Source organism: Sinocyclocheilus anshuiensis, unplaced genomic scaffold (genome assembly GCF_001515605.1).
Source record: "Sinocyclocheilus anshuiensis isolate Anshui unplaced genomic scaffold, SAMN03320099.WGS_v1.1 scaffold2152, whole genome shotgun sequence".
Classification (NCBI taxonomy): domain Eukaryota; kingdom Metazoa; phylum Chordata; class Actinopteri; order Cypriniformes; family Cyprinidae; genus Sinocyclocheilus; species Sinocyclocheilus anshuiensis.
This window is the reverse complement of record NW_015544253.1, coordinates 13516-26682: the sequence shown is the minus strand read 5'-3', so window position 1 is coordinate 26682 and position 13167 is coordinate 13516. Positions and strand designations below refer to the sequence as shown.

Sequence of the window (13167 nt, the reverse complement as noted above, 5' to 3'; positions counted from 1 at the left end):
CATTTACAGTCTGCTGCCAACCAAAGGTTGGAATTCAGGGAGAAACCCCCAGTATGTACTGTGTTTGTTTGTTTGTGTGTGTGTGTGTAGTTACGCAGTCTCAACCTAGTTCAAATCAGGACAGCGTCTCTGGTAAATTCTGCTCTAACAGATCTGCTGTCTCTCCCTTTTTGGCTGTTTTAAAATGATTAATATGAAGCATTACACAAAAGATACATAAATTTGTTCACTCAGTTTTACTGGGAAAAACATCGTATTTTATTTAAACTATTATAATTTATTATTGTTATTTATTAAATAATAATAATAATAATGAAGTAATGTTATTAATTAAATGAGTGTTCATTTGAATTGCAATTAAGGAAATTTCTGAAATTGAATATCTCTAGTTATTGAAAAACATTATATTTAAGTACTCATCCATATTTATATATACAAACCTCCGTGATAATCTGAACATCAAGAACGAAATGAGCTGCTATCATGACTGTTATTACAGTTGTATATCTACATCTATAAAAGTATAAGTTAAAATAAGGAGAGTCTGAATCCACCACTGTAAACTCTGTCTCGGTAATTCAAGCTTTTATTTTTCCTAATATGCATAGAGAGCAAAATATGGAGTGGATATGGAGCATCCTTTCCAGTGGTGCTTATTCTTCTCTGAAAATATTTCCATATAATGATTGATCTGCTTGAATGTATATTTATAAATTGTGTTGGTTCTGAATTGTGATGGGAAATGGTTGAAACTGCCAACATATCATGCTGTGCTTAAATTTCTAACGCTGGCTGAATAGTCAGGAAATATGTCAGTATGAGCCAAGAATGACCAAATAACTCCACACTGGAAACTTTGCTTGTTACTGCCAGTGACTTATCCAGAGTTTGGGTAAATTGTGCCTCAGAAAGCAAGAAACTACAGTAGTTGAATGGGAAAATGGCTATGGTCTCAAGTGTTTAATGCTAAGGCTAGTGCTAAATTTAAATATTTATGTAAATATAATGTAATTGCTGCTCCAAAACCTAGTGAGATGCCCATTGCATTTATGACACAATAGATGCTTCAGACACAATAAGTTTCAAAAGCTAGACATCTTAATTCTGTCTTTTAATACCTTGCCTTGACTAATTCTGAGGCAGCATCACATCCTTTGCAAAGAAGACAATCACAGAATGCCTTGAGATAAACTCAGTGAAGAAATAAATCTAGGGTGTCAGATGATTTGTTGTGCTGCAAAATAAAATAAAAAAATGTTTAAATGGAATTTTTCCTATTTTAGTTTTGCTATTACTATTACTTCAGGGATTTGCTCAAAGTTTTGAACTTGTTCATTTAACTTAATTTGCACAAAAATATGCATTATATCTCAGATTATGCTGCTTTTTGAACAGACATGTGCCATTACTTTAAATTATCTGATTTAATAAAGAGGCAGAATATTGTTGCAAGTTTTGCAACAAGTTTTGCAAGACTGTTTTCTTCAGGGCAAAAAAAAAAACAAACAAACATTCATTCTCTGTCTTAACCTTAATTTAAAAATCTCAGCTAACGTAAAGATTACGTTAGGTGGAAACAAGTTTGTGAAGTTTTGACAGCCTGATTAATAGCACTTCATATTTAAGAGTTTCAAGTTTAATTTATTTATATAGCACCATTTACAACAGCAGCAGCAGCTGACCAATGTGCTTTACAGCATCAAATAAAATAAGTAGTAAATAGAACATCAAAAAAATAAATTAATTAAAAGCAAATTATATCAGCATTTAAAAGATATAACAAAATATAAGAAATAAAACCAGGATTGTCATCAAAAATCGAATACAGAGATGGAACATCAAGAGACATTGAAAAACAAGAAAACATTGTTTGATAGGCCAGCATTTTACACCTTGAGAGAGAATGTGGCAAACCAAAACTTAAAAAGTTTTGTGATCTGATGAGGCTCATATTAATGTGAGACTTGCATATGTTTGACGCAAAAAAGATACATCTAAACAGCCAAATAACACATAAACTACATTAGCTACTGGCAGAATCATGCTTTAGAGTTGCTTTCCAGTAGAGGAAACTGAAAAGACTGTTGTTATCATGGGTAACTTGGACACAGCCAAAATACAGGCAAATCTGTACAGAAAACCTGATTCAGTCAGCCAGAGAGATTTATTTTCCAAAAGGCTGTGAAGGAATGGATCAAGAAAAGTGATTATTATGGAAAGCCTGAACTGAAATCTAATTGAAAATCAGTTGTATTATCTGAAAATTGTAGTCCACAGATACTCATCGTTAACTTTAGAGCTGGAACATACTTGCATTTGCCTGTAGGATTAGGCAAAACTTTCAATGTGCAAAACAATGTGCAAGCAAAAGACTGTAATTGCTGCTAAAGGACAATGAACATAATTACAGACTACAGTATATATTTCAGGAAGCACAACATATAATGCAGAGAATTAATCCTTTAGGTATTATGTTCGTTCTTGCGAAAACTTTATAAAAAAGAGAGACAGAATTGACTACACACCCAGTCTATCTACATTGTGTTATGTAACCACAATAAATCTTGTGACACTAAGTTACTAAAAGAGAGTAAAGCTTGTACAAAACCTCTGAACGAGTAATGGATAGAATGATGCTCAAAAGTCAGTGGCAACCCTGTTTACTGCATTCAACCATAATTACATATGAGAATACAATTTGAACGTAATATGCTGATTTGAAAACAGCGGTAGAGCTTAATATTTTGTGGTGACATTTACATTTTTTATACATATATAATTATTTTCATTCATTGATGAATGGTTTAAAAGAACAGTATTTTGAATGTATTTGATTTTTATTTGTATTTGTGTTTTTAATGTCTTTACTGTTTTTGATCAATTTGAACTGTCCTTTTTGAATAAATAATTTGTGAATGGTAGAATATATTTGAAAATAGGCCAGAGAAACATTAAAAGAAACTGAAAGGAAACCGACAGGCTAAATTCAAAAACACATGATGGTTAACAATTAGATGGTATGTAATGTAATGTTTATTACACCAAATAAACATCACCCAATTACATGTGGCCTTTGTCCAGTCATTTTACTGGGTGTGCCATGTAGAACCACATTCACAGCCTCCGTAAATGAAGCGTGCGTATATGTTGTTGAGTAAGGACATGTGATTGAGATTAGAGTAGATTTAGGACAGCGCTGACACACAGGGCACAGACATTGACCAGGGTGCTTTAGAACACCATATACTTACTACATTTACATTTACATTTACATTTACATTTAGTCATTTTGCAGACACTTTTATCCAAAGCGACTTACAATTGGGGGATACATAAAGCGATTCTTCTTAAAGAGGCAAACAGATACAGGAAGTGCTTGTAATACCAAGTTTCTAGACATTGTTCAAATAAGTACAAGCTAGAAAGAGAAGGAATAAAAAGAGAGAGAGCTGTGGCTGTTCTATATGCAAGCATCAATGTCTTGAACTTGATTTCGTCTAAAAGTAACCGGTATATGGGTTGGTGGCACACAGGTAGCAAAAAGTAGTTTAAATGTAATGAAGAAATGATCAGAGATATGTAGGGGTTTTACCAGAATGTTGTCTGCAATACAATTGCGTGTGTAAATTAAGTCAAGTTGGTTGCCTGATTTGTGCGGGCTTGTAGTGGTAAGTCCTCTACTAAGTCCACTACTATTATACTGTAGTGGTAAGTCCTATTATACTAGAGTATAATATCTTCTAGTTGCCCTTCACATTAAGTTTGAATCAGACAACAAAGTGTTTATTTGGCTGATACGTCCTTAGTAAGAGTAACATAATGTTAAGGTGTTGTAGGTGGTTTCTAGAGCATTGCTGTGGAGTCCTGAGTGGTTTTTAGTATGTTGATATGTGAATGTTAGACTGTTCTTGGTGGTTTCTAGGGGATAGTTTTTTCAAAAGAGTCCCACTTTTAAGTCTATATGACAGTTTTTTTTTTAAACCAGGGAGCTGGGACCCACTAGGGGGATGCTTTAAAATTGTTCAACTGGTTCTGTTATTAATACAATTAATATTAATAGCGTTATTAATGTATTTTAATAATGTAGTTTAATTAAAATGATAAAAATGCATACAATGGAGAAATATATTTTTTTATGTTTCCCCCCTTTATAATAATCGTTTTGTTTGTTTCCCCATTTCTGTATTAATAAAAAAGATTAAAAACAAATGTCATAATTATAGCAAAAAAAGTGGCAGGTGTTTTTAACAACTATGAACTTAGAGATGTAATTTCATGTAGGTTCATTTTTATTGTACAAGTACAATGTATTATCTTGTATGTACACAATAGGTGCATTGTTTCAGAGGATTAATTTAAATGTTTGTACATAGTATGAATATGGTAATCATTCAGTGCCGTGTTATATTTGAAAGTATCATGATGCTTCGCCACTGTCACGCTACTTCCGTAAGGGTGCTTTTAGTTCATTTGAGTTTCCCAGCATTGATATGTGTCAGCATTTATGACCATGACTGACTAGATTATCAGGCATCATCAAAACCTGTAAAACTTAAATACTCCATAGTAAGGAGTGAGAAACAAATAAAGCAATAAGGAAACTATGTTGTCTGTTAATGCTTAATTGTTGTCCCACCATTTCCCTTTCATTTGCATTATGTGAATAGTCAAAAAATGTCTTAATTTGTTACCATAGATCCCTGGTGTAGATAAATATCAAGTGCACAGGCCTGGTGAAGTTTTGCTAAACAAATGTTTGTTTTGGTCAGGACCTGCTGTTCGGCTATAGTGCCATAAGCAAGTTTGGACACACCTCATACTTCGTTATTGCTAATTTACACATTTCATATTCATTTTAAAGTCCTCAAAACTACAAAATAACACAAACAGGAATTATAATAATTATGTAGTGATGTTAAACTGATAGTTCACCCAAAAATGAAAATTCTGTCTTTAATTACTTACCCTCGTGTCGTTCCAAACCCGTAAGACCTTCATTCGTCTTCGGAACACAAATTAAGATATTTTTGATGAATTTTGAGAGCTCTCTGACCCTCCCATAGACAGCAAGGATCCTACCACGATCACAGTCCAGAAACGTAGTAAGGACATTGTTAAAATACTCCATGAGACATCAAGAGTTCAACTGTAATTTTTTGAAGCTACGAGAATACTTTTTGTGTGCAAAGAAAACAAAAATAATGACTTTATTCAACAATTCATCTCCTCCACGTCACCCTGGCACCATTTTTGAGATTATCACGATGTATGCTGTTCTGTGTCAGCAGCACCACGTGGATACTTTGTTTACGTTCAGATCAAAGCGTAAACAACATATCCACGTGGTGCTGCTGACACAGAACAGCATACATTGTTTACGTTCAGTGGATACGCTCCAAAATGGCGCCAGGGTGACGTGGAGGAGATGAATTGTTGAATAAAGTCATTATTTTTGTGTTCTTTGCACACAAAAAGTATTCTCGTAGCTTCGAATAATTACGGTTGAACCACTGATGTCACATGGATTATTTTACTTATTTTGTGATGAACGAAGGTCTTGCAGGTTTGGAACGACATGAGGGTGAGTAATTAATGACAGAATTTTCATTTCTGGGGAACTATCCCATTAAAAATGTTAAAAGGTTAAACAAATCAAAACTATTTTATATCTTATCTCCTTCAAAGTCACCACACTTTGCCCAGATCACTGCTCTCACTGCTTGCTGATCTTGGCTTCTCTTAAACAACTTTATGATGTACATTTTAAATAGTGTCGAAAGAGTTCACATGTAAGCTAGACACATCCTTCACTATCCGCTCCAATTCTGTGGAAATCTGCAGAGCATTAGCAGATTCCATGCATGTCTGTTTATGATTGGTGTGAAACCTAACAAACTGTCCTCCACTTCCACCACAGCTGAAAATATCCTTCAACGAGTCCAGCCTGCAGAGCACTTTCGAATACCCATCTGAGAACAGTGTGTGGGACAGCGGAGAGGACGAGGAGGAAGGAGAAGAAAAAGGAGGAGAAGATGATGGCGGGATCATTGCAGGGAGGATAAGCATTCCTCGTGCCAGCTACACCAGCTCACCCACTCACTCCAACAACATCACGGGTGAGTAAGATGAGAAGAATGACAGGAAATGGATAGAATGAGAGGAAGGCACAGAAACCATGGATGAGGTGAACAGGAAATGGATGCAGTTCACACACTATTTTTATGCACTAAATATATGGACTTTTTGTCCTATTTTTTTGCAACGCAACTTTTAGGAGTCCAGTGAAGTTACTATGAAAATTGGGTTCTGTTTCTTGTGATCTTGCAAGAAGTGAGGTCAGTTTGATGAAAAAAAAATCCTTAACAGATATACAGAGGAATTATTCACTTTCTATATAGTTGTAATGCTTGTTATAATGGTTGAATTGATGACGGTGATTGTTGAGATGATTTCTCGGGTTCATCTTTTCTATACGGCTCTAGATTTGAACAGTGTTGACACCTGCTGGTCAGTCATGATGTGTTACATTTATTGCATTTGGATAGATGACAAAAAAACATGGGCATGAGCTTTTTCAAGGTTAAAATGTATATAAATGTACAAGGGAAAGTGTATATTAGAGATATGTTATAATATTACATTATTATTATTATTATTATTATTATTATATTTACACATACTGGTAAAAAATGTATAGCCTAAATGCACCGTAAGTCGCTTTGGATAAAAGCGTCTGCTAAATGCATAAATTATTATTATTATTATTAAATTATATTAAAATGTATATAATTGTATGTATATGATACATAATTTTGTAATATATAACAGTAAATATTTTTAAAATTAATGTTCTATTTTAATACATTGTATATTATTGTCTTAATATTTAAAGTGTACAGTAAATGGAGTACAGTTTCTTTGCTAGTTCTATAGTCTAGAGTGACATTAATGCCTTTCTTCTCTTGTCCTCAGATCTTTCCAGTTACACACCTAAGCACTCGGTGGAGTTTAACGCATGGCAAGAACACAAGCTTGATGAGTCTGCTCACCAGGGGGAAGATACTTCACAGAGTACAGAAGAGGTCATGGTAAGAAATAAGAATATGTCCACAATTGTGGTGTAAAATGAGAAGAACATGATATTAGTTCCTGTCCATGTAAAATGAGGGCATTATGTGATCTCTGAGGAATTGCTTGTTGGTTGCTAGGGTGTTCTGGGTGTTTGCTTTCTGGCCCAAGTGAAAATATCCCTCCCTCAATTCTCTATGGACTCTATGGGAATGACACTGTCATTAAAATCCCATCAATTATTACTATTGTTCTGTGCATCTACAGAATGCAGGAGTCACTCTTGAAGTCGCAATGGGTAACAAAGATAACCATACAAATATTTAGGCAAACATTTAGCACATTTAGAAACTGCAAACAAGAAGCACACTGCCGTTTAAAAAAATTGACTGTAAAGACATTTATAATGTTACAAAATATTTCGATTTCACATAAATGCTGATGTTGTATTATTTGTTATTTTATTTATCAAAGAATCCTGAAAAAAGCATCACAGTTTCCACAAAAATATTGAGCACATTAAGCAAATATTAACTGTGATGATAATAACAATCTGTCATAATAAAAGAATCGTTGAGTATAAAATCAACATATTAGAATCCTTTGAAAATGTAGCTTTATCATCACAACAGTAAAGTACTTTTTAAATATATTAAAATAGAAAGCAGTTATTATAAATTGCAATACTATTCCCAAGATTACTGTTTTTACTGTTTGATTAAATTAATGCAAATGTAATTTATTAATGCAAAAATAAAAATGAAAAATCTTATCAAACATACAATTGTAGTATCTAAAATATTAAGTATTCCTATGAACATTTTAGGGGTTGTGTTATTGTCAGTTATTTTTGACCAAACTAATATTAGTGACCGCAGATGTATTTCCCGTAATTTTAGCACATCTCTCTTGAACAAGCCAGATGGTTTGAGGTATTGATTACTGTATTTCCATTGCGCAAATGGTACAAGACAGGTCGCACATCAAAGTTAATACTTAGGTTCAGAAGTAGAACAAACCCCTGAGCAACAGTAATAATGTTGTCCTGTAAATAACCAAATCCTGACAAAATTCCATATTTCATCATGCATACTTTCTCTTCTTTTGTTCACCAGCTGACACCTGCTGATAGCTCTTCTCTGTCAGACTTCAGCAGTGAACCAGCCCTCTACTTCTAAACCTTCCAGATGTCTGGAAAATACGGGACCAAACATTGCCTGCCAGCACCAGCCTGGATGCAGAGAAACAACTTCCAGAACAATGGGACCAGTAGCAACCAGCACGGAAACGTACATTCCGTATTCTATGCCCATACACCATCATCGTCAACAGCAGGACTGTCCTCATTGCTGATCCACACAGTCACATTTAATCTCCTGTTGCCACCGATTGTGATTGTGATGGACATGGAAACTGGCTCAAACAGCCATTCCACTCTTGAATTTCACTCTTCGATCACATACTTGCTCTACGTATGTAATCCTCACCTCATGAAAGTGACCAAATTTCTAAAAGAGAGAAAGATGGGAGACTTTTCTTAAAATAGAGAAGGAAACTTGGACTGTGTGTAATGGGACTCCAGAAAGAGACGATATTAAGGTGAAGCAACAAAAAATGAAATAAGTGACTTATGTATGACTGGTAGGGTGCCACAATCCGTGTTCTTTGTGATGTTTTTGTATGTGCATGTGTAGGTCGGTATTGACATGACTCCCAAACTATAGAAGTCCTCCACTTTAGTTTCATATGTTTCCTTTGTATGTCTGTGTTTCAGTCAAGGTAGGCATTTCTAATGCACATACTATACAGCTGAAATACTAACAACATGTTAGTGTTGACTTAGTGATCCTAGATCTGTTTTAAAGAGCAGCTTTTAATTGGTAAACACATTCAATTTTGCTTTGCTTTTTTATGGTAATAGAATTTATTAGTCACTCAAAATTCTAGTCATAATTCGGATTACAAATGCAATCATAAATGCAAGTCAATCTTGTGAAGACATGCCCAGGTTAAATTTCACCCCTATAGCATAAATACAATGAAGTCTGTTTTTAGGACTACCATTGTAAATTTTTATGACATTTACACGTTTCCCAATATTCTCAATGATTCCCATTATCATAATCTAGTGTTTTTACAGTAAAAAAATACTGCAATACAGTTTTCATTGTATTATTAAAAATTGTTTTACATTATGGTAATGATAATTTCAGTGGGATGGGTTGTACCTTATTCACCTTCTAATAATCCTTAAAATACTGATTAAGCAAAATATAACACATGACCTTGAAGTGTTCTTGACAGGCTTTGTGAGATTTGTGCTGTGCAAAATTGCATTAGTTTGTCAATATTTCTGCTTAAGTTTTGAACTGGACATTCTTGCAGTACGAATGGGGAGTGGTCAATTTTAGTTATGATGGAAACATTAGTTTGTGAGTGGGCACGCTGTATGCATGGGCCACGTGTGTGTGCGAAACACGAAGACTACATACACACAATGCCAACTGACTTGAGTGTGTCATATCTGTTAAATGACTTTGGCGTATCTGCTGATGTCTCTCCTCAGCCTTTCTGACCAGTATTGATGTATAGTTTGTACACTCCAGGATGAATTTTTAATAATTTATTTCATGCATCTTTTATCACTTTTTCATATTTTTAGTCACAGGGCAAACAGTAGCACCAAGGTGCTTTGGGATTTTTTTTTTTTTTTTGATAATTTGACACCGTGTACAAAGTTACATGAGTGTTAGGACAGCTTACATCTTAGTCCTGTGCTTTTGTATTCATTCATTTGCACTGTTCTGTTTTTGCTTTATTTAGCACCTTACGCAGCTCTTGGTTGGAATAATGCCTTTTAGGGATCTCATATCACTTTCATATTGTAATTTATTTCACAAAAAATAGTATGTGTATCCATTGGGAGCATAACATTGACTTGAAGCACCAGCTATAGCCCTTATCAGCTCAAAACTGCTGATCAATATTTTCTGCACAATTATTTCTTTAAGACTCTGGCTTTGTTCACACTGCACACAATTCTGATTTGGTTTCCTAATTCAATCTTTGACCGACTGTCTGTGCTGTTATTTTGAAGATGGTGGTGAATTTGGATCCATTTGTTCAAACAGTGTAGTCAGTATCTGGTATAATGTAGACTTAACCAATGACATAGGCTTGTGTACGTCAGGTTTTGATTGTTCTTGTAAAAAAATCCCCCCCACAGACAAACAACTAAACATACACTGCCGTTCCAAAGTTTGGGGTCAGTAAGATATTTGTTTTTTGAAAGAGAATAATACTTTTATTCAGCAAGGATGCAGTAAGTTGAGCAAAAGTGACAGTAAAGACTTTAACATTGTAACAGAAATGTCTATTTCAAACTAATGATATTTGAACTTTCTATTCAGCAAGTATCACGATTAAGCAACAGTTCTCAATGACAATAATAAGAAATGGTACTCGAGAAGCATATTACAATGTTTTCTGAAGGAAAATTTTGCTGAACATTTAGCTTTACCATCATAGGTAAATGCTTTTTTTTTTTTTTTTTTAATATACTAAAATTGAAAATAATTGCAGGTTGCAGTATTTCACAATATTACTGTTTTTACTGTATTTTTGCTAAATGCAGCCTTGGCGAGCATAACTTTTTTTTTTTTACCGTAGTGTATTTGAAACTTGCTGCCTGTCTGAACAAAGCATTTGAACCCATGGTTTTTCATGTCACATAATTAAGGGCAAATTTTATGTAAGAGAATGTTCAAATAAGGCTATTTCACCAAGTGTTAGAATTCAACCAAGTCTTAATGTTCATTCTCGTTCAGTATGTCACTTAAGCACATTCCAGTCTATAACAGATCCTGCAGATGTTCTTTTCAAACATGAAATATTCTTGAGGGATGTATATTAGATGTTTAGAGGGTTGGGAACTATTGTTTATGTGTCTTACAAAATGTAATGCCACTTCAAGTGCTTCATTAGTTCCTGTAACTCTAGTCAAGCTGCTCATTGCTCTGGTGGTTAATGTACTGTATGTCAAAACTTTTCTTCATCCTTTTGGTTTTCTTCATCAGGAGAATATTAAATGTACAATTTGGTTTTGATGAATTTAGAGGGGAAACAATTTAAAATACAAGGAAATGTTCAATAAACAAATGAAGGTTATGAAGGTGTTCACAGTTTATCTTATAAGGATAATATTTATATAAAGAAATTCCCTTTAAAACATAAAAAAATCACAATATATCTTTATTAAAACATTGCATTTAAATAAAAACATTACATTAAACACCAATCTATATCAAAACAATTTATAAACCTATACATTAGATACAGAACTTCCAAATAGGAATGAGAAGTTGCATTCTGATTTTGTGTGGTGATTACAAGAGGGAAGGCTGGTAAAGATGAAAGAAGACGTGAGAGATGAGAACAATGCAATATAGATATTTATACAAATAGAAACATTCAGCATTATTCAATGATCTTTGCTGCTTCTTGGTTCAGTGGCTTTGGTCAGATTCCCTGTTTCCTTCTTTAAAACACTCAAAAGTGTCTGAGAGCTTTCAAGAATCTGAGAGAGATAGAGAGGAGAGGTTTAGTCAAACTAGAACACCACACAGATACAAAAAAAATGCACAGTGTTACATTTAAACCAAACAAACAAAAATAATAATATAAATTGCTTTGTGTAACTATTTTCTGCAGTTGTCCAAACACTGGCATCATTATCAAAATTAAAAAAAAAACACTAAAGAGGCTAGATCTTTTTAAGATGTAGAAGTGACTATATTATATCTAATAAAGTTTGAATGTACTGACAAACCAGTATATCAACCAGGGGTGCGTTTCCCAAAAGCATCGTTAGCTAACTATGGTAGTTAGTTCCATTGAAATCGATTGGTAACGACGGAACTTGCGACCATAGTTGGCTAACAATGCTTTTGGGAAACGCACCCCAGGATGATTAATCTGCTAATATACACCTAAAATGGTGGAAGACTTAACTTGGGGGAGAAAAATCGTTGAATAAAGTCATTATTTTTGTTTTATTTGTGCACAAAAAGTATTCTCGTAGCTTCGCAAAATTGAAGTTGAGCCTCTGATGTCACATGGACTGTTTTACTGATGTCCTTACTACGTTTCTGGACCTGGGAACATTACAGTTGCGTTGCTGTCTATGGGAGGGTCAGAGAGCTGTCAGATTTCATTAAAAATATCTTAATTTGTGTTCTGATGAACAAAGATGAACAAAGGTCTTACGGGTTTGGAAAGACATGAGGTAAAGTAATGACAGAATTTTCATTTTGTGGTGAACTAACCCTTTAAGTTCTCACTTGTGCAACATTATTAAAGCTAGTTGTTGTTTTTTTCTGATCCCTCCCAATGCAATGAGCCGTAGTAGTATGTTTTTATTTAATGCCATGTTAGTATCTTAGGCTATTTTCATGGCAAAAACAATTAAAAAAAATACAAGTATAACAAATACAATAAAAACCAGCAAACAAACAAACACAAGTTTTATTACACAAGCTTTTTTCCCTCCCAATGAAGAGAACATGAAATATTAAAAACAGGTTGACTGTGTCCTTCCTTACCTTCATGTATGCAGCCTCTGTCTCCGCGATGGTGCGGTCAAAGTCAGCGCGGGCAGCAAGGCGGCGTGCCAGGCTCTCGTTCACACGACTCAGCTTCTCTGTCAGCACACGGATATCATGCTGCAGACGACTTTTCTCTGCTTCCTCCTGCTGGATCAACCGGTTTAGCTCTTCTCTTTTAGAGCACAGTTCCTCTATGCCTGAGAAAGACAAGGAGAATGAAAGGGGCCATTTTTAAGAAGGAATTCAAAGGCGGCTTTAGACACATGCCGAAACTATGTTTTCCTTGCGTTTCTTTACATTCATGTTGTGATTGCTGAAAGGGAGTGTGTATAAGTTGCAGATGAGGGCTTGCTCAGCAGTTCCTCCTACTAACCGAAGCAATAATGAGCAGGACTTTATCAACCCCTGATTCAAGCTGTCAGGTCACTCTATGTCAGGGGTGTCAAACTCAATTCCTGGAGGGCCGGAGCCCTGCAGAGTTTAGATTCAACCCTAA

The 13167-nt window shown here is 34.6% G+C and overlaps 2 protein-coding genes across 2 annotated transcripts in view; one reads left to right on the top strand and one right to left on the bottom strand.

Annotated features, from left to right (window-relative positions):
- LOC107697983 (taperin-like) overlaps positions 1-9175 on the top strand; it is a 33143-nt gene extending 23968 nt beyond the window's left edge. The window contains 3 exon segments of the mRNA XM_016498888.1: positions 5918-6116; positions 6973-7088; positions 8184-9175. Coding sequence (XP_016354374.1) covers positions 5918-6116; positions 6973-7088; positions 8184-8246 — 378 coding nt within the window. The 3' untranslated portion in view covers positions 8247-9175.
- Positions 9176-11413: 2238 nt separating this feature from the next.
- LOC107697981 (Sjoegren syndrome nuclear autoantigen 1-like) overlaps positions 11414-13167 on the bottom strand; it is an 11885-nt gene continuing 10131 nt past the window's right edge. The window contains exons 2-3 of the mRNA XM_016498884.1: positions 12669-12868; positions 11414-11644 (exon numbers count right to left, since the gene is read on the bottom strand). Coding sequence (XP_016354370.1) covers positions 11549-11644; positions 12669-12868 — 296 coding nt within the window. The 3' untranslated portion in view covers positions 11414-11548. The remainder of the gene's footprint in view (positions 11645-12668; positions 12869-13167) is intronic.